This window comes from Apaloderma vittatum, unplaced genomic scaffold (genome assembly GCF_000703405.1).
Source record: "Apaloderma vittatum isolate BGI_N311 unplaced genomic scaffold, ASM70340v1 scaffold34957, whole genome shotgun sequence".
NCBI classification, from domain to species: domain Eukaryota; kingdom Metazoa; phylum Chordata; class Aves; order Trogoniformes; family Trogonidae; genus Apaloderma; species Apaloderma vittatum.
The window spans coordinates 4,353-25,582 of NW_009727348.1; the positions used below are offsets into that span (position 1 = coordinate 4,353).

At 49.2% G+C, this 21,230-nt stretch overlaps 1 protein-coding gene across 1 annotated transcript in view; it reads left to right on the plus strand.

The window, feature by feature from the left end:
- LOC104277097 (receptor-type tyrosine-protein phosphatase S-like) overlaps positions 1 to 19,312 on the plus strand; it is a gene marked incomplete at both ends in the record, with an annotated part of 19,631 nt that extends 319 nt beyond the window's left edge. The window contains 4 exons of the mRNA XM_009873641.1: positions 780 to 921; positions 9,395 to 9,583; positions 13,828 to 13,944; positions 19,202 to 19,312. Of these exons, the coding sequence (XP_009871943.1) occupies positions 780 to 921; positions 9,395 to 9,583; positions 13,828 to 13,944; positions 19,202 to 19,312 (559 nt within the window). The remainder of the gene's footprint in view (positions 1 to 779; positions 922 to 9,394; positions 9,584 to 13,827; positions 13,945 to 19,201) is intronic.
- Between the last annotated feature and the right edge of the window lie 1,918 nt (positions 19,313 to 21,230).

A 21,230-nucleotide genomic window follows, 5' to 3' on the forward strand; every position in this document is an offset into this window, starting at 1 on the left:
TGGCCATGTCAACAGCTGGGTTTGTCCCAACGCAAAAGAGAACTTGGCTCACTTCTGTTACTGGAGTTTTTTCTTTTGTTTTGTTGGTTTTTAACCCCTCCTGGAATATAAAGCTGTCTTCTTCCTTCCGTAAGAAACCCCAAGTAAGCTGCTGGTAACTGCACCTTTCCTACCCATCCATGGCTCATGATTTTAACCCTGGGACAGCCTGGAGGAGACATTAGCGTTGCTGGCAACAGGACCCAAGCAGTTGGCATTGTTTAGCTAGGACTGAGAGTGGAAGAACAAGGACTAGGAGGTCATCCTGTGGAATTTGCTGTGGGACTGAGCCCTGCCAGGCAGCTGTGTGCTGAGAGGAGCTTTGTGGAGTCAGCTGCCCGTGCAGATGGAGGAACAAGGCGGGCGTTCGTTTTTATTTTGTTCTCACTTGGTCCATTTTCTCCTCCTTCATCGCAGTTGTACTCTGAACACCCACCCCACGCACCCTGTCACCGTGGTTCGTTCTTTCTGAGCCTTTGAGATGTACATAGCGGTGTCCGTGGGTCAGTGGTCAGAGACGGGGTTTGGCATGTGACAGTTCTCTGTCACCTTGAGGGCAGTGGAGGGACAAGTGGACCGTGTCAGTTATGTGGAGGGGATTGTGGGGCAGCTGCTGAAGGGTGCTTGTGAGGGTGTGTGCTTGCTGATACCCTGGCAACTCCTTCAGAAGCAGGAGTGAACCTTCTGCTTGCAACCCAAGGAGGCTGACGTGTGTGTCTCTCTTTCCTTTTATCCCCCAGACAATTGAATTTGATGAAAGTGCAGGTGCTGTTTTGAGAATCCAGCCCCTCCGGACTCCCCGGGATGAGAACATTTACGAGTGTGTCGCTCAAAACCCTCATGGGGAGGTCACCGTCCATGCCAAACTCACCGTCCTCCGAGGTAAAGAGCGTGCCTGCCTGCCATGTGCCAGTGTCACAGGGGAGAAGAAACCCTTCAGCCTCTCCCTTCCTTCAGATGAGTGGGAAGGCTGTTAAAAAAAATGCATGGCCGAGGCACTAAGTCCTTTTTTTGGTTTGTTCTGACCTGTCAGATCCGTTTGCTATTATTACCTCAGAGAGTCATAAAATTGCTACGTAAGAAGCGAAGCTAAAACTGGACCACTTTAGGAGGTTTGACTGGATGATGTGCTGAGCTTCTTCCAACCTGAATTATCTTATGACTGTGACTCTCCCTCCCCTCCAATAGAAATCCTTTCCCCACGTTTATGAGCAATACCAGAACCTCCCCGTCATCCTCCTCAGGAATGTGGCAGTGTTCATGCAGACAGGCAGAAAAACCCTCATCGTGAAGGAATCTGAGGTTGAGATGATTATGGATCTGCATGGACTTTCACGCAGTTGGTAGCAATGCCAGCCTCTTCCCTTGTGCAAAATACCTGTATTTCCCTTGTGAGCATGTTCTCTTTCCAGAGATCCTTTGCTCTGTGCACTCTGTGAGAAAACAGTTCCCCTCTCCATTTTGTTCTGGTTCTTGTTTTCGCTTGTCCCCACTATAGAGGATGTTTACGTGGATGCCTCCTTCATGTCATCTGTTTGAAATGTGCTCCCTGAACTTGATGTGGGAGAGGGGACAATATGCTATTGCTGTGGATGCCTCTGGTTGTTTACCGTTATTACCCCGGAGGTCTGTAAAACCACTGTGTGAAACACTAAGCTAGGCTGCTTGCTAAAATTGACCCATTTTAGGGAAAAAGCTGTGTGGCGTTCTCTGCTCAAAGCACAGGGTAATGCAAGTGATCCTGGCAGAGAGGGTGTGATGGATAACTGCCTGAGAGCTGCCGAGGGGAGTTTACCTTGGGAGCGCTGGCTATCGACGAAGCCATCAGCGGGAGGTGCTCTAGAAAAGCCGTGGGCTTTTGCATAGGGCTACTTGCAGCGCGAGCCATTATTTCTGCAGTGAGCATGACTAACAACGGTTTTAGATGCTCCAGGCGGTGTGTGATCCTCATAAGGCCGAGGGGTAGCTCTGCCTCTATGCCAGTTGCTTTTTCTTCAGCAATTGCAGCGCTCTCTCCAAGAGCATCTTAAATCCTTTTGTTTGAACAGACAGCGAGCCCATCTTTAACAGTGCAGAGCGAAATTTGTGTGCAAATCCCCAAGGCGCGGCAGTAAATAAAGACCAGACAGAAAGGGCGCATGGCAAAGCTCTTGACCTCCCTTGTAGCAGGGAATATCCCTTCTGCTGCCCACCTGGCAGGCTCTGTGTCGTCGAGATGCCGGATGCGTGCGCGCCCGTGGTCCAGTCATGCCTGACAGGTTTGTGTAGGTGCTCTGCAATCTTCGTGCAGCTCCTTTGCCTGGCGTGGCATTTAACCTTCTGTTAGCGGCGCGTGGTGGGATGTATCTGCCAGGAGATTGGAACAGCTCCGGTTTTCCCAGAGGCCTGGGAGCCTACTTCTTCACACTTATTCCCGTGTATTCCCTGGGAGCTGTGACAGTTTGGGAGCTGTGCCCCTGCAATCGCATTCAAAGTTTCTACCCCTTGAATTTAGCTACGAGCAGTGGCAAGAGAGAAGGTTGTCACCCAGCTGCTGCCCTGATGAATCCCCTGGATTCTCACAGCGTTTTTAAGGCGGTTTCCACCAAAAGGAAGCTGAAATGGATGGGGAGTGACAAGCTGAGCTTGTCCTTAGAGACCAAGGTGCTTTGTCCGTGTCTTTTTGCAGCTCTTCCTCCCGGTATCAGCACCGTACACATCAGCTAGAGGGACGGATGACAGAAGAGGAGCTCCGTCTCCCCACCGCCTGACTAATTATGCACTTTGCTGATCCCGCCGGAACATCATTGCTGTGTGCTCTGGCCCCGTGGTGTGCTGCTTTCACCAGCACTCCTATTCTGTTTGCCTAATAGGCCCTTGTTCGGTAGCTTTGTGAGCTGACTGTGCAAGAGCAGCCCGGGTACCCAGTTCATGAAATCGGGGGGAGCAGTAATTAGCTGCAGGCCTGGGCCGAGACAGAGCTGAAGAGCATCAAGGCAGCAGTTTTCATAGCATGCCCTCCCCTTCCCTGCTCAGCTGGAGTTACTCCATCCTTAATCTTCCCTTAGCTTTTACCCAGCAAAGATTCTCTTCTTTATCTGCGTTTTTAAGTGCTGGGAAAGTTAAAAGGGACCAAGCACAAATCCACTAATCTCCACGTTGACAAAGTTAGCGTGCTGGCATCTATTCTTCTCTTTTTCCTCCCCGCTTCTGCGTTCACCCACTCTTCTGTTTGTCTTTTCTCTCTCTTTCCTCTCAAGGCCACCTCCTCCTTTCTGTCTCTCTTCTCTCACTTTCAGAGCTAATGCTTAGCGAAAAGATGGGAGCTGCTCCACAGCTTGGAGCTGAAAGTGAGCTGTGATTTGCAGAAGCTGTTACCTTGGCGTACTGGAAACCTGGGCCCCAGCTGTCAGCAGCTCTGCGGGACGGGCTCGGTGGTGATTCTGCAGTTGGTTGGCTGCGCTGCTGTACCCACAGCGAGGCGTGCATGGGTGCACCTCCATGCTGGGAACAGTTACGGGATCTTTGCAACACCCGTGCAGTCTCATGACCAGGAGAGAAAAAACCACATTCTTCCCTATGAGATGCAGCTGCTGGAGGGATTGAGAGTAAACGCCTTTTTGCTTATGCACACGACTACTCCTGGATCAGACCCTGATAGAAATCCATGTATTCACTTAATAACAGGAGGCTGCAGGAGAGGAAATCTTTGGGAGGTTCTGAGAAGCAAAGTGTGCGATGGACACTGCTCAACTTAGACAAAGTCTCTTAACACCAGTTCTGCTGGCTTGTTCGTCCTTCCTGCTCTGCTTCTCAAGGGATCTGAGTTTTGAGAGGGCTGTGGAGACCTGCTGTTCTTTCCACAGCTGGCTAGACGTAGTGCCTGCAAACCTGATTGCTGCAGAGCATGAAGAAAAGGAAAGGAAGTGTATTTGGGGAAGCATTTCCTGGTTATTGTTAACTCCAGCTGCTGTCATTTTTCGTTACAACTTAGGCAGAAAGCTACAGACATCCCAGCTCCCTGTTGATGTAGTTTCTCTAAGCTCCACACTCCCAGAAAGTTACACTTATTTTTTGTTATTATTATTATTATTATTATTATTGCTTCCTGTATACAGATTGTATCTCCCCTCCACTTCTTCGGTAGCCTGAGATTCTCGGGCTGCGAAGGATTGTCCGGTGCTGACAGCAGCTGAGTGGGCTGCAAGCACAGGGGGGCTGTGCTGCAGCGTTCTGCCTGTGTTCCCTCCACGGCTGGGACACACAAGCTGGAATTCAAGCAGCAACCAAGCTGGTTTAGTTCTTTGCTCTGTCAGAGCTGATTGAGAGAGTTCCATGGAGGTTACCCTTTGTGAGTCATTAGTAAATGCAGCATGATTCCATAAAAACCTGAGCTTGGTCCGGTTAAATGTAATGGAACAAAATTTACTGTGCCCTGGTATAGTGCTCACTGCCCACTGGCCAATGCTGTCTCTTCCTGATGATTACTGCACTCTGGAAAATTGAGGAAAACTGGCTATTAGGCACGTAAGGTCTGTGGTACTTACTACTGGCGTATGGTTCAGGCTGCTCTGGACAGGCTTTCAGGACTTCTTTTGCTAGTGATTCCCTGTTGATGGCTTTTTATGGAGTGTTCTTACATTTCTCTAACAGTTTGACCTGAAATTTTTCGAGCACATCTCCTATTCCGAGAGGACAATCTGGTGTGGGCATGTATAAAGTTCTAGCAAGATCCCTGCTGTGTTGTTGCTTTTTATAATTGTTGGCTTTAGATCAGCAAAAGGTAAACAAAAATCAGTTCTAGGTGCTCAGCAGAAAGCATCGAGTCCCGCAGGAGCACATCTTCGAGAAAAGCTGGCCCCTCTGAAATATTACCTTGCCACTTGAAAAGTTCTTGTCAGTCTTCCTTCAAACTTGACCTGTTTTGCTTTCCTTGTAGTGACCTGAAAATCAGACAGTGTTGAAAGCAGATTAGTTCTGTCGCTTGGGAATAATGTCAGAGCAATTTTAAGTCAGGTGCCTCTATAAGGAGGGCACACAGGGATACGTTAGTGTAGAGAAGACAGCGTGTTACCTGCCCTGTTACAGAGTCCAGCACTTATCTAAGGGTGTGTGTATTGTCTGTAAGCCTAAGTTTTAAAAGTGCTGATAGGCTATTACTATTTTCAGAGTAAAATGTTCATATCAAAGTAAATGTTACCAACAGACAGAGCAGGTTGCTGAGACTCCTTCATATATTAAAATTGTCTTTGGCTGAGTTGACTCAGGTACGTACTCATTGGTGGAAATTACTAGTTGGTGTAAATTCACAAGGTGTGCGGTGCCAGGATGCCTGCTGGGGAGGGGGCAGCTGTGAGTGTTCCTAAACTTCGTGAAAAGAACCAGGATGACTTTCAGAAGTGCTGGATTTTGATCTTGATTCTGCTTAAAACTGGTGTCACTCAAGCTCTTCCGTCTCTGTGTTCTTGTCTCTTCCGCGCTGGAATGAGGACAGTTGACTGCTTAGAGACCCACCAGCATCCACAAGCTGGGCCACATGTCTCCAAAGAAGAGCGAAAAATTACTCCCCTTCTTTACTTCAGCAGCATCCTCGTGGTGCCTTTCTGCATTCAATATGTAGCGCCCGTACTTGCTCACACCCTCCTCCTCCTCTAAATTATTAAACAACCGTGCACACCCTGTGGGAGAAAGAGCAGCAGCAACACCCGCTTTATCTTTCGTTATCATCCTCATTCTCAGCACAGCTAATTACCTAAACACAGAGCTGCCACCCTCGAGCGACAAGGAGACGGCGAGCGCCGGCCTCTCCCTTCGCCGTAGCCGGTGACCCTTTGCTTTTTCTGCGTGACCGCCTGCGTGTCAGCGCATGCGCCCAGCTTGGTTGGAGGCATGTCCCCCAGCACAGAGCGTGTCCTCTGGTCGGATTTATTATAGATGAACGCTGAAGTGCTCTTCTCTCCCTGCCTCCCTCCATCCCTCCTCCCTCGTTCTTTCTCACTCTACTTTGTTCAGTGGCCTTGAGGTAATTTGCCGGCTCATCGTTCCGGGAGGCCTTTAAACAACCCAGGCTCAGAGCAGGTATTTGGGATGCTCTGTCGATACAGCAAGTGGGACACGTGAAAACGTTTGCCTGTGTGAGCCCGCGTGGTTTTCAGCAGCAGGCAGCTGCCCAGATGTGTCCTTGAAGCATCTTCAGCTTGCATCTTGCTTCCTTTGTTCTCGCAGTTGCCTGGGCTGCTTTTAGAAAGAGCATTCGCCATCCAGACCCTTCCTTATTTATTTATTTGGTAACGGGTTTGGGGATTGATGGGGAGGGTGGCAGAGCATGTGTGTGCATGTCTTGTGGGGATTGAGTTGAGGTTGTAATTGCATTATTACAGGGAATCCAATTGTTAGAGGATGAAGGCAGCTTCACTCTCCTGGCAGGAGGGAAATCTGAGCACTTGAATCAGTGCAATACGCGATGTTCGGAGATGCTTCCTCCGCTGATCTGATCCTCAAATCTGATCACGCCTCTAGTCGCAGTTGCTTTAATTAAACTCAGAGGAATTCTGCACGTTGTGCTGCAAGATTAACATTTTTGTTTAATTAGAAACACTCCATAATAATAGTTGTACCAGGCCTCCCCAACACACACACACACGCACACATGTGCACGCACACGGGCTCCCACACACCCCCCCTGCCAGTCAGGAGGGTTATTCTCTCTGTGGATTAATTGGTTCATGAAATTAAGGGACCGTGGGTTTGAGCCAGGTGGAGTAGCATCACCAGGGAGCAGGATAAAAGCAGTAATCAATAATGATGTCATCTGCAGCCAATGCGGCAGCAGCTCCGCAGCTCCTTAACAACACACCACCGCCTGGTTAAATAGCAGAAGGGAAGGGAGGACGTTAAAAGCCCGGCTGAAAGCCGTGCAAAGGCAAAACAATTCCCAGGGCCCCTCAGCCCTGAGCTCACTCTTGGAAGGTTTTGCGGCGCACACGATCCGCCACAGCACACAGAGGCTCCTACAACGCCCAGGCACAGCCTGGAGAACTGACAGCTCCAAGGTTTGGTTCAGTCCCTGGTTAAAGATGTTCATGCTTCTAATTTAGAATGCACCACCCTGGTTTAGAGGTGCTTCACGTGCAGCACAATGACTGCGCCTTTATACAACCGTAAGTACTGGGAGATGTGTGTTCAGCAGTTACAAAATGGTACGTGGTTTTGTTTGTGGTTGGATCCCTTTGATGGATGAGGAGAGGTGTGGTTAATACATTTCACTCTCGAGTGAGTCATAATGGATCCTTTATAACTCTCCAACAATGGTCAGAGGAAAGAAACAATGCACATTTTTAAACACACAATTGAGGCATTTAAACTCTTTTCTTGCCTGCAGTAGCTGCGCGCTGCTAATAACAGTATTAGTCAAGAGTCTCTTGGCCTTGGGTATCAGAGCACCACACAACCCCCAAGCTCTGTCTTCGTGATTTCATAGATTTTTAGAAGCCGAGCGTGAGGCACAGCGATGTGGAACGGCTCTTAAATGGCGTGCGCTTGGAGCTCTCATACATCAGTACTGGGGTCCTATGGTTCTGCTCCTGCAGGAAAGGCCATAGCAAGGCCACTGGGTTTCTCTCTTGTTCTGCCACCCCTGGGTTCAGCTGTAGGTAGTTTGGCTCCGTTCCTTCTGGTGGGTGACGTACCAGCTGTAGGCAATGAGCACTTGTTGCCTTTGCAGTTGGCAGGGATGTTTCTCAACGAAGGTAAGGGTTCCCAGCCCATCTCCGCAGCCCCTGGGAGAGCTCCCATCGGTTTCAGTAGGGGGCTGATTGTGAGGTGTGTCACTTTTTTAAAAACCCCACCTTTTTTTAATTCTCTGTGTTATTTCCCTTCTGTTCCCTCACCTGTTTTTGAGATGGATTCAATACCATAGATTCCTGAGGCTGTGATTCCTCACCATGCCTCATTTGATGAAGAATCCCCATAAAATCTCACCTCGGCGCTGGCATCCTCCTTCTGTGCTGCCCTGCGCCAAAGACGGGTGTTTTGGGGAGAAAAAATATAACGTGTTTGTGAGCTTTATCAGGCAGCATAAGGCAGCTCTTTCCCATGTGAGTTAGGAGGTGGTGACCAGGATTGTGGGGGAAGCACTGGGTTTTGTACTGGTTATCACAAATAGTCGGCATTGCTTTGGATTGCCGTCCTCACCCTCATTAGAGGAGGCAAAGACAGGGTTGAGAGGAAGCAGGTTGAGCCCATCTGCTCAGTGCTGGTGCCACATCCCTCTTCTAGGGCAGCGGCACTCTGAATTAATAACTCTAAAAATCACATTTGCTCTAAAAAGCACATGGCTTATCATTGGTATGGGTGTTCCCTCTGGTGAGTACAGCTGGGTGGTGGTTTCCTCTCTTTTATATCCTAGTTTCCACTGTGGCTTTGACAGGCTTCTTCACTTAGTTTGATTATTTCTCTTGTAGAGTTTGTTTCGTACTGTTGGATTTGAAGGGGAAAGATGAGCCCCTCCTCGTCAGTGGGACTGTCCTCTGCAGTGCAGGCGTCTCCGCCCTCTGTGGGCACAGCTTCTGCTGGAAAAACAAATAAGTGCGAGTCACTGACAGAGTGATTCCGTGCAAGACCTGGAGAATCTTGGAAATTACCATTCCCATGTCCCAAAAGGTTCTGATAGATTGTGTTTAAATTTAGAATCTTCTTGCAGGACGTCAGAACAGTCACACAAAATGGACAGGCTGGTCGATTTTACTGTATAATGTGTTTTCACGAGCCATCCATGGACCGTTTACTGTAGCCTTGTTTTAAATTGCAGAATCATAGAATGTTGGGGGTTGGAAGGGACCTCAAAAGATCATCCAGTCCAACTCCCCTGCCAAAGCAGGATCACCCAGATTAGGTCCCACAGGAATGTGTCCAGGTGGATTTGAAAGTCTCCAGAGCAGGAGACTCCACACCCTCTCTGGGCAGCCTGGGCCAGGCTCTGCCACCCTCACAAGGAAGAAGTTTTTCCAAATATTTTGTGGCACCTCCTGTGCTCCAGCTTGCACCCGTTGCCCCTTGTCCTATCATCAGACATTGCTGAGAAGAGCCTGACTCCATCCTCACTCTTTACATATTTGCAAACACCCCCCCTTTCCGTATTTATAAACATTTATGAGGTCACCCCTCAGGCTCCTCTTCTCCAAGCTGAGCAGCCCCAGCTCCTTCAGCCTTTCCCCGTAAGGGAGATGTTCTGCTCCATCGTCCTGGCGGCTCTGCGCGCGGCACTGGGCTGCAGACCTGACTGGTGGTTTTTTCAGTGTGTTCCATTGAACTGTTCCAGAGCTGCGCCGCTCCCCAGGACGTGTTTAACCACTCTCCCTCCTCTCTCTACCACCAGAGGACCAGTTACCTCCCGGCTTCCCCAACATTGATATGGGGCCCCAGCTGAAGGTGGTGGAGCGGACCCGAACAGCCACAATGCTCTGTGCGGCCAGCGGGAACCCAGACCCGGAGATCACTTGGTTCAAAGATTTCCTGCCTGTCGACCCCAGCGCGAGCAACGGGCGGATCAAACAGCTGAGGTCAGGTAAGGTCTCTGTGTGAGATTGGAGGAACTGAGACCTAGATAGAGGCGGGAAGAGACCACTCAGAAGTTTCCGAAGCAGAAGAGAGGGCGTGGGCACCACTGGTGTGGATTGGGACATGGACTTTCTTTGTTTTGGGGACTCATGTTCTTGCCTGAGGAGTGGTTGGAGTATTTTGCCCTCCAGACCACCCTTGATGCCCTCCCTGCTGCCCAGTTGGCAAAAAGGGAATCGCAGCTGGGAAGCTGGTTCCCATCCAGGAGATGCAGGAGTTAGTTCACTGGATAATGATGCTCTTCTGGCTCAGGGGGAGCTGAGAACTGGATGGGAGCTGAGAACTGGATGGGAGCTGAGGGTTTCTTCCTCAGACCAAGAGCTGGGTAAGGAAGAAGGAAAAGCACTGCAGCAGACATGGTGTTTTAGGCCACATGCATCTGCTATAGAGTCCACAGCTCAGGCAGCCTCTGACTGTCAAAACATGATCCTGTTGGTGTAAACTGAGCTTTTCAAAGCTGGCGCTGAAGAACAGGTCTTGCAGGACCTCTCCAGCATCGAGTCCCTGCAGTCATCGCCGGAGAGCAGTTGTGAGCGTTCTGGAGTGAGCCCGTGGTGCCCAGAGGCACTGCCCGTGGCGTGGGTCTCCACGAACAGATGTACCCCAGCTCCGTGGCTCTTGTCAGTTTTCTGTCTTTCCCCATCTGCTTGTCCATCTGTCTCTTTTGTTCGTTTAGTGTTCGTTGTTTTGTGTATGTGTGTGTGTCAGTGTTGCATCTCCTAATATTCATGGTTCAGGAACTGTTTTTATACTTGCCAGGTCTGCCAGTTCTGTGTGTGCGAGTGTGTGCACGTGAGGAGGGCACAGGTGTATTTATTTTTGAATACCAATGACAAGCACTTCCAGTTCTTAACTTAAAATACCCCCTAATTTCTCTCTGGTTGCTGCAAAACAAGCTTTAGAGGTTTCACTTTTGACAAAATCTAACCCGAGACATCCTTTTCAAATACTGCTTGGACTGACTGCTTTGTCCCAGCCCAAGAAAACACGTCAGTGTGGTCGGACCCAGCGAGCACTCGCGTCACTTCAGCTGCTCACAACATTCCTTCGGCCAAGCGAGATGGAGCGTTTTCAAGAGTCTTTTTTTTGGCATTGTTGCAGGCAAAGGGAAAGCAGAGGCTTCAGCCAAGCAGCTGGGGTTGTTCTGTTCGTATCGGGCGTTTTAGGGGTCGTTTAGTGGGAGCCAAATACTTCTGCCCACACCTACAGGCTCTGAAGAAATCAGTTTTTGACTGATGTCAGAGAGCGTAACCACCTGGTTTTTCTCTTGCCCTGTTTGGCAGAGGTTCTGTGTGCAGATCCTTGGTTCTTTGGGCCACCGGTTGAAAAGGTTCAGCGCAGTTCCAGTTCAGCGCAGCTTTTACACACCTGCATAAACGCATCCTTATTCAATGAGGCAAACTTACAAGCAGACACTTACACTGCTTTGTTGAATTAGAATGGATTGTTGAATCCCAGAAACGCAGATGAGATTGACCTCCCTGTTTCATCATAACAGCTGAGGCAAATGCAAATTAAAAAAAAAAAATCACTCAGCATAAATAATGAGAGGTAAACTAGAATTATAGCGTGCTCTGTGGCCATGATCTGAAGTGTGAATAATGCTCAGGCAGATTATTTTTAATACATTTATCATCTTGCTAGAATGCCTTTAAACTCTTTAACTGGGTTTGATCTGGTGTTCTCCTTAAAGCCACCTGAGTGCAACATTTTTATTCCAGTGAATTGGTTAGCCTCAGAGCGAACTCTTGGCCTTTCTGATAAATCAGAAGCTACCTGCTGAGAATTAATCTCATGTACAGCTGCTTTGAATTAGTCAACTGGTGAGACCCTGAAGCGTCCCTGTTGTCCTTAGGGGCAGAAACCTGTTGCCTGTGTGAAAGGGAGAGCAAATTCCTGGACAGTCAGGACTTCTGTTTCATCTGCTTCTGTGGTCTTTTCAAAACTTGCCTGTTCTGGGATGTAACAGCCTGTGAAGGTGCAAATCCTATTAATGTCAGGGTCATCCGGACTCTGTTAGTATTTTGGTCGGTGGAAGGGAGTCGTGTTAAGCCCAAGGCAGAGCAGATTCACGTGTGGGTTTGTAACCTGGGTGCGACGGGCGAGGTGATGCCTGTTTCAGCGCTGATGATGCGAGTGCTGCTAAAGTCAGAACTTAATTTAATAATTTATCTTTCAAGAAAACAAACTTTGCTGCGGGAAGCGTGGCGCTCGCGCACATGAGGGCATTGGGTGCCTCAGGACGCTGCGAATGAGCTTCGGTGGCTTTCACCCACAGGTCACCAGTGTGACTCCAGCCTGGCTTCCTGGGGATGGACAATGACACCCAGCTAACGGGGGTTTGACGAGGCCTCTGTGAATAAAGAGTGCAGGGAGGAGGAGTGACCCCGGTACTAAATCACAGCTTCATCGCTGCGCTTTGTGCTGGTGGGTTGAGCGCAGGAGGCAGCGACCGCGGCGTCTCTCCCCAGCGGAGACCAGGGAGCAGCAGGACAGGAGAGGACGGGACAGGGCAATCCCCCAGGTCCTGCCCCAGAGATGAAGTCGTCAGGATGGCAGCCCTGCTGCTCTGTTACAAAGGGCGTTAAGAACTGAATTTATATCGTCAGTTAGTGGCAAACATGCAAATCAGCTCATTAAAAGGTACCAGCGAAATGTCGTACGCGGAGCTCTGCAAAATTGGGCAGCCGTGTCCAGATTTTGTTCTCGTTTATATTTAAAGCTGAGTGTTTTACCGGCGAAATAAATGGACCTCTGAGACCGTGGTCATTATATTCACATCATCCCAGGGACCCGTTTGTGTTACGGGTCCTCAGTAGAACTGAGGAAGAGGCGAGATGTCAGTAACCATAGTGACTTTTCTCCATCCAGCATTTCTCCTCCTTTCCGCCTCCAGATAAACTTTCTAGGCAGTTGGAAATCTTGCAGTGCTTGGGAGGTTTGACTGAATGAAAAGCTGAATTGGCAGCCACAGGGGCAAGGAAGGAACCTGTATCTGGGCTCCTGCTTCCCTTAGACACAGTCTCAGCCTCAGAGACCCAGGTTGGGTAAGAGTTTCAGTGGTCTTAGTGGTGGTAGTTCTGTTTATCCCCAAAGCAAGCACTCTCAGGACATTTGAGGCAGGAGCCAATGTCCTTTGCTCAGCCGTGCCACCTAGGGGGGATCGCGGGAGGCAGCCTGCAGCCACCTCCTTACCTCCTGGCATCACTGCAGCCTTTTGTGTCTTGTGTGTGTCTTCTGTTTTCTAAATGACTGGCTATAACAAACTTATTTTTCTTCTTCTTTTTTGTTTTTTGTTTCCCTCACTTTTTTTTTAACACTCAGAGACCTTTGGTAAGTTTGTTCAATTAAAAAAAAACCAACAAAAAAAATCCAACCAAAGAACCCCAAACCTGCTAATGTCCAGATTTGTAACCCTTGCCCTCTAAACTAATACCTTTGTAACAGCTTCTTGAGAGGCATGCTGTGCATTTCTTCTACTAACTCTTTCAGTAGGGTTATTCTGCCCTCTTAATGAATTTCTGCAGGGGTATTGCAGGCTACGAAAAGAACAATAATCATCCTAATTAATGTATTTGTATAAAGAGATAACAGCTAAATATGAACCTCCTAACATTGAATAGAATTTTTTTTTTTTGTATCTTAGCAACAGTTGTCCTGGAATTCCCCAATTACACAATAGCTTGTACCCTGGAACTGTGATAATTGTGTTCACACCTGCAGGAGGTCTTGGAGTTTCACATCTAACAGGGTTATTGGCATTTTCAGAGGGGAGAGCTGGGGGTGCGGCATTTTCAAATCGAAGCTGTAAATCACAAGTCATTTGCTGCGGGGAAGGGTTGAGCAAAGGCAAAGCCCCCCCACCACCACTTCTAGATTGTCTGTGTCCCTCGAGAAGCCAGGAGCCTGCCTGCAGAGCTCACGTCACGTTTCCTCCGTGTGCCAAGTCCCCTTTTGTTATCGGAGATGTAGCAATTGCAGCTGTCAGCCAGGATCCGGCATTTTAAAATTGCAGAAGACCCTTGATGATTGCTTGCTTGTTTAGAAGAGAAAGCTCTCTGCAGCCCTTGGGAGAGGAGCACAGCACACACATGTTCTCACACGTGGCCTGACAGAAGGTGGGGATGTGTTTTCTGTCATTGCCATGGCAATGGTGACTGTCCTCCTTCTCCCTGTTTTCCAGGCTCGGAGAATCCGTAGGCAGCCCGGTGCGTGGGAAGTCAGAGGAAGGGATGGTGGAAGAGCAGATCCCATCCTCTGTGACAGAGGGGGACACCTGCACGTGGTATTTTGCCTGGCACCGTCTTGGTCCTTTAAAACCCAGAGACAAGTCTTTCAAGCTGCCTTTTGCCTCTGCTGCTAAACACTGGCCATCTGGGCTCAGGCAGCCTCAAAATTTGCCCTAAATAGGCAGATCTCCAGATCCTGGGGAAGGCAATATGAATAGTTTGCACGTGGCATCTCAAAACCAGCTTTTCACTCACAAAGTCAGCGTTTAGTGTGAGTTCTTCCTCCCTTAGCTTTCCTGCCGAGCTGATGCCCTCGTTCTGCCCCAGACAGTGACAGCCTGGTGCTGTCGGGACGCCGGGCACGCCAGCTACCGAGCGCAGGTGCCTCCTCTCCCCGACCAGGACCCCCCATCAAACCTTAAGGACCTGTCAGCATTCTTCAGAATTATTAATCTATTTCAGGTCATCTTCCAGCACCATCCTGCCGCCCCCGTATTGAGTATGAAGCTGGTTAGATGTGAAACTCCAGTCGTGAAAATCTACCATCTGTGTCCCTGCCTCCGTTCAAACTGCTGGGCTTTCCTTGCAAGTCCCTCATTTGGATTCAAATTCCATCCCCTCCAGCCCTGGTGTGGGGCGTCTCGCAAAACGTGTTTGGCTCCTCACTTGTCCCATGGGCCGGAGTTAGAACTGGGAAGACCGAGGTGCCGCCCCTTGGCTTGTCTTGCTCTCCAAGAGCTCTGTCTCCAAGACAGCCTGAGAGCTGCTGACAACCTGTTTCCAGGGGCAGCGCTGATGCTTAGAGGGATCAGGGAATAGCCAACCTGCAACGACACAAGAAGGTAGTAGCAGCTGTTGTATCTGCGCTTACAAAGCTCTAACTTCCAGCGTGTTTTTCCTGTCAATTAGAGTGAACTCTCGCAGGAAATTGCCAGGCTTAGTCAAGCCAAGGAAGCTTCACAGCGGTGGGTTGTGGTGGGGTCTCTTCCCCTCCTCTACCGTCTTCCCATTAGCCTTGTTCCAGATTTGTGCCACAGATGGCAGATTTTCACTCCAGTTTTGAGACAGAAGGATGTATCAGAGGCTGTTTTTGTTCCCACTGAACTGAACTATAACCCTTTGCTGCTTAGTCTCTCTCTCTCGCTCGCTTTTTAAAACCTTCCTGCCATCTCCCGTGTGGAGATCTGCCCAAGTACACGCTCCCCCCACCTCTTTCTCTTCCAAGCGCTGTCTCCAGCCTTTGTCCTGATAGCTAACCAGCCTGCTTTATTAACCTTAGCTAGTTCCTAACCCTAACTAGATGCTAACTTTTCTCTAGCAGATAACCTAACCTCTTAACTAGAAGCTGAGTATAACTAGAATCTAATATCCTAACACTGTAATACCTCTCTTCCCTCATCTCCTTTGAAAACCAAAAAAAAGGTGAACTGTAATCAGTATCTATATATTTTTACCTTTTATCCTGAAAATGGAGGATTGAACCGCAGCACAAGAAGGATGAGCTGGGCTGAAGGATAAGGAGGGAAGGGGTTTTCTGGTGGTTGAGGCAGAAGATTGGCGTGCAGGAGGCTTTGCCTCCTGTTCCTGCCTCTGCCACAGGCTTCCCTCTGTGACCTTGGGCAAGTTGCTTCACCTCTGCCTAAGTTTCCCCACCTGTAATGCTGTTGCACCTTGCTGGGGGAGAGGAGAGAGTGTAAGGCTGATATTTGTCGTGTACTGTGCTATACAATCCCTGCCTGGGAGGCACAGAGAAGCTCTTGCGTTTCTACGAAGCAAGAGGCAATACTTGGAATTGCGGAATCTGCCCTGTTCTCAGGATTGGGGTAAAAACCAACCAACTAAACCCCCTTCTTTGCTAAGCTGTGTGAATGCCACTGTGAGCAAAAGGACCTGCCATGTTTTCAAAGGAAGATGGTTGCAACCTCAGAAGGTCAAACGGGGGGACGGTGATTGTACTGCTGACCGTGGCACGGTTCACCGGCCACGATGTCGCTGCCTCTCACCTATGAGCCCTGCACAGGCGGGAGACTTTGGTTAGGCACTCCGAGACAGCTGGAGGGGGCTTGAGTAAAAATAACCCAAGGGAGAAGCAGTCAACAGGCAAATGCCGCAGGACTCTTCTCTCTGCATACAACCCCCTCCTGCGCTGGCATTAGGGAGGCTTCCAGAGCAGCTGCCTGAGGGAACCGCTTCCCTGGGACAGCAGCGTGGCCACCTCTCGCGCAGAGTGGCTTCGGAGCCCCTGAAAGAGTCCTGATAAGGACTTCCCTTGAATTCCTCGCGCACCTGTGCCAATAACTAAAGTTTAGAACTGGAAATTTGCTAGCAGAGGTGGGATCAAACTTGCAACTCCTAACGTGATGCAAGGTACCCAGATGTCCCTTCCCCTGCCTGGGCTAACACGACTGTGATGCCACCTCTTTTCCCCAGCAGTGAAGAAGAGAAATGCAGGTTGGTCATCTGCAAGTAGCAAACGGTAGTGTTAGCTGAGAGCTTGGAGATGTTCTTTGCAACAAAACAGAGCCAGTCTTTAGACTTTCCAAGCCCAGTGCCCAGGGGGCTCTGTGAACAGGCAGCTGAATTGGACTGCTTTAAAAAGGGCATCCCCACCTGCAGTATCCCCAGCCCTCTTCAGCCTGTCCCTGTAATTTAAGATGAGGTAGAGCAGGAAGTTTCCTACTGGGAACTGTCTTCCTTGACTCAGGTCCTTTTCCCACAGGCAGTCCAGGTGTTTGGGGTTTTACAGTCTTTTCACTTCTTTTCTTTGTTTTCTTTGCAGAAGGTACACCGATCCGAGGTAAGACACCCCCAGCTCACTCACTCACCCACTCTCCAAACACTTCTCTCCACTCAGTTCCTGTTTCATTGACCTGTGCTCAATACAGATTCTCGTTGTTGTTGTTGTTATGGTGTTTTCTTGTCCTGCTTCACCTCTGGATATTTCTTTTTTTATACCTGTCTTTATTTTATATATGGTTATAATGTCCTCTTTTGTTTGCTGGGTGCACTTGGTAATACCGATACTGTTATTCTACTGACGTCTCAGGCTGTGCTGCCTCAGATTTATGGCAGAGTTTTAAGAGCTAATCTCTCCAGGACTTCGAAGGACTGAAGTTTATCTTGAGCATTAAATGCTATCAAAGCTCAGTAAATACTTAGGACCTTCTCTTGATTGGTGCAATGTGCTCATGAGCTGCCGGTGGTGGTGAAAGTTTTCGAGTCCTTTGCTCGGTCAGATCTTCAGCACTTACCATCTCAGTGTCCTCATTTGTTTGGCTTTAGAGCCTCCTTCTTTCCCCTTCCTCCCCACTCTCCTAACCCTTAGGTTTCTCTGGGAGAGATACTCATGGTAAGTAGCTTCTGCACTGTCTTTAATGGAGCCTAAAAGGTACCAGACCCCAGGCTGCCAGTGAGAGTCAGCAGGATTTGGGTGTGCACCCCTTGGAAGACCCTGTTTTGTTTTATCTACAAAAATTTAAATGCAAAATTTAAATTTATGGCAAATTTAAAAGGCCATAATTCTCCCCTGGTAAAAGCAACAGGAGGTGCTGTAGGTGAGATTTACTTTTTCACACGTCATCTCCGTTGGCTCCTGACAAGTGCTGAGAACTCACTGACCTCTCTACGGTATAATTTTCACCAATGCATTCATCAGCAAAGCTGCAGCGGTCAGGAGGAAAGGGGTCAGGGTGAAAAGGGACCCACTCCCCTGGGTCTGTTCCTGCTCCGCAGTGTGGCTTCGTCCCCCCTTGGGTGTGCTCAGGCGAGCAGTGCTCATTGAGCCGCACGAAGTGTCTGGAGCCAGTGGAAGCAACCCACGGGTGTGTCCGAATTAGCAGGAGTTTCTAGGAAAGCTTGCTGCCAGCTCTCCACCAAAGCAGAGCTTTCCCATGACAGAGCATGCTCGAGCTGTAACTCAGTATGAAATATGCTCAGCAGGTGCCTCAGTGTGAAGCCCCAGTATATTTGTTTTCTACCTCCCGTTATGCTGAAATACCCCCAGATTCTTTTGAAATTAATTTAATTTGGTTTAGTGGCTCGGGCAGGGTTGGTTTTTTTTTTTAACTATTATTTTTTAGTTCTATCTGTTCTGCCTTTGGGAGCTACCAGGCGCAGTGGATGCTGGCAGGAGTTGCGCTATCACACCCCATCCCTGTCAGAAATGCTCTCACAGCCTCCCGTCTTCCCACGCAGCATCCTTTCTCACCCATGCACACATGGAGGAACACGAGCTCCCTGTCCTCCTCGTGTGAACACATTGGTTTTTCCTTCCTGAAGAGGCTGTATCTGCAGCCAACAATGATATCATTTGCACTTTTCTCGCTTGAGATTTTATCAATAATATTATGCTGAGCCGAAATTTGTTTGGTTTTCGTATTTAGGGTTGGGTTTTTTTCCAGAGATGGGAGTTAAAAGAGTCTTACACATGTGAGCTCTGTCCATATCTGTAGTACAATCATGTACTCCTAATACATAAAACATTTGATAGCCTGTTGAATTATTTATGTAGTATGTATTTTAACTGGAGTTTTGCAGGGAGGAAGGCTTCTGAGGTAAATGAGGCAATTTTCTTCCGTGTAGTTACACGCTGCATATCTCTGCATGCTTGCTTACAGGCGTGTTTAGTATGGGCTGTGAGTATATCCGCATAGGCTGCAATCATGTCCAGGTTTAAGAAAAAACTTAATCCTTTTGGCCCGGTTGCTGTAAACCACACAGGCAATTTTGAAGTTCCAAGGCAGTGTTTACAGGGTTTTCCTCTGGGAATATTCACTATCAGTAAAGGTGCTTTTCACACTGACTCTTATCTCCTGTGGGCTTCCTCTGAATTGGGTATTTAGGCACAAAACAAAGGCAGCCTTGATAAAAATGCTCCGGGGATCCCAGGCAGTGGGTGACAAAGCCTTTCACTTTTACGGTCACCGCTTCAAATGAAGCGAGGGAAAGTCAACTGCCTCCTGATAGATTTCTGGGGATCACGGTGATACGGATTATTGAGGTGGATTTTGTGAGTTCTGGTGCAGGATGCCTGCATTGCAGAAGCCACAAAAGTTGGTGCTTTTGCTGATGGCTCCAGTACGGAGAGTGACGCTCCGTACAGAGCTGGGCACGGAATTTTCTCTGGCCTGGTGGGTGCTTGTCCAGCCGTAACGCTGAGCACAGACGGGCTGTTGGCAGGGAGTTGATGCCTCCACACCTAACAGCCCGAGACCCCCAGGTAGCGTCCCGGTGCGCTGAAGGGGAGGAAAAAAACCGAAGCATTGATGCTGTTGCTCTCTCTTAATACATGGTGGTGATGCTCGTGTCTTTGCTGCGGTCTTCTTCTCTCCTCGCAGGTGGCCTGCAGATCGAGAGCAGCGAGGAGACAGACCAGGGGAAGTACGAATGCGTCGCCAGCAACAGCGCCGGAGTGCGCTACTCCTCCCCTGCTAACCTTTACGTGAGAGGTAGGGAGCGCATCGGCTCGCAACGCTGGCAAATTCCTCCCTCCCCATGGCCTGCCTTTGTCCCCAGCTCTTTGGTTCGGCCCTGGCCCTGGGCGCAGGGGGAGCGCTGCTGTTGATCGGTGGGATCCTCGCAGTGCGGGGGGTTCCTGGAGCACCCTGGCTTCCTCGCTGGCGCCCCCGGGCTTCCTCGCCAGCGCTGGTGCCGGAGCCGCCGAGTAGCGACACGAGGCTGTGTCACCCGCAGCGAAGCCAAGCGTGACCCAAAATAGCGTGCCCGGCAATCTGCCGGCATCATCCTGCAGGGCCCGGAGGGGGATGAACAGCTTTGGCTGCAAAGAGGCCGTGATCCCCTCTTCTCCCGAAGGATCCCTGCTCTCTGGACGTGGGAAGGTTTCGGTTCGAGTGACGCGGGTGTGAGAGGAGGGGAGGACCCTCTCAGCCCCCTTCACTGAGCTCTCTGTCCCCTGGATCTCAGCAGATTGCAACAGGAGGGGGCATTCTCACTTCTCGCCTCAGTCCCAGCTGTTTTTCCCTTTGCCAGCCGTCATTTGTCACTGGTTCCTTGGGCACGAGCGCTGGCCGTGGGCACAGACTCACAGAAAGCCGGGGCCGGCCAGCAGACAGACTCCTTCACCCATCTAGCGTGGGGAACAGGTGACAGGGGGACTGGCTTTCTACTCGGTGCCCCCTCGATGTTCTCACACCCAGCGGGGCTGTCGCCCTCCTGCTTCCTTCATTATTTTATTTTATTCTCTCTGACCTATAATGTTTGTGTGTAGCTTTGCTTATAATATCTTTCCACAGCAAAAAGCCTTTTGGTAATGAGAGAGCAGGGCTGGTCCTTGTGGCTTTTTTTAGAAACAAACCAAAAAAAAAGAAAAATACCATTGGGAGGAAAAAAAGACAAGTTACATCCCAGCAAACTGTTCCCATTTCCATCCCATCGACAGAGGAAGCGCCTCCCACCTACACTCACGTTAACTCTGCAGTCCGATGCAGAGCCATGCTCTGTGTGCGCTCCTTTCTCTCTCTCTTTCTCTATCTCTCGTGTCTCACGCTCACTAAATCACATGCACATGGAGAGAAGGCTTTTAATAATTTAATGTTTCCAAGCTAAATTTTTAAATAGCCTTTTGTGGCCAGCTGGAAAATTGCGTTTTGAAATCTGCCCTGTCACCCGAAATTCTTCTTTTGCCAGCGTAAATCTGGATCCGACACTAAGGCAGGGCTGAATCCTTTGCAGACAGCTTAGCTGGAATGGTTTGAGTTCCTTTTTTTTAATTTATTTAAAAAAAGAAAAAAAGAAGAAGAAAGAAAACAGAAAAAAATGCGGGGATTTTTCATTGTTCTTTCGTTTATGAATTTCCTCTACCTCTCTGGCCACTCGGAAACTACCCAGGAGACAAAGGTGGAGTTGTTTGTCTCCTCCACCCCTGGATCAGAGGCGGCTCCGGGTGGATGGAGCCCTCTTTGTGTCCCCGTTAGCCTGTGTGTCCCCGAGGCTGCCCCAAAGCCAAAGCCAGCGTTAGCCGGCCGAGCGAGCGCAGAAAACGCCGTGTGAGCCAGCTCGGCCGCTGGTTTGGGTGGTTTTCCTGCTGTTTTAATTCCTTGTTTCTTGTGTGTTAATATCGTGGAAAGGTAACGAACTTCTGAACTGGATTTGCTTTGGTGGGAGGGAAGGTTCACGCACATTTTTCCTCCCGTTTTTTTTATTTGTTTGTTTTAAAAGAGTCTCCAACACTCCCGTGTTTCCAATTGACTTGTTTCTCCCGTAACATGCTTGTCTCTATAGAGCACCCGGGATAGGAGGTGTAAGTTTGAACACTGCAAGGAAAAATGTTTTGCTTTCGTTTCGCTTTTCTTTTCTCCTTCTAATTATTTCTTTTCTCTTTTTTTTCCCTTTTTTTTCCTTTTTTTT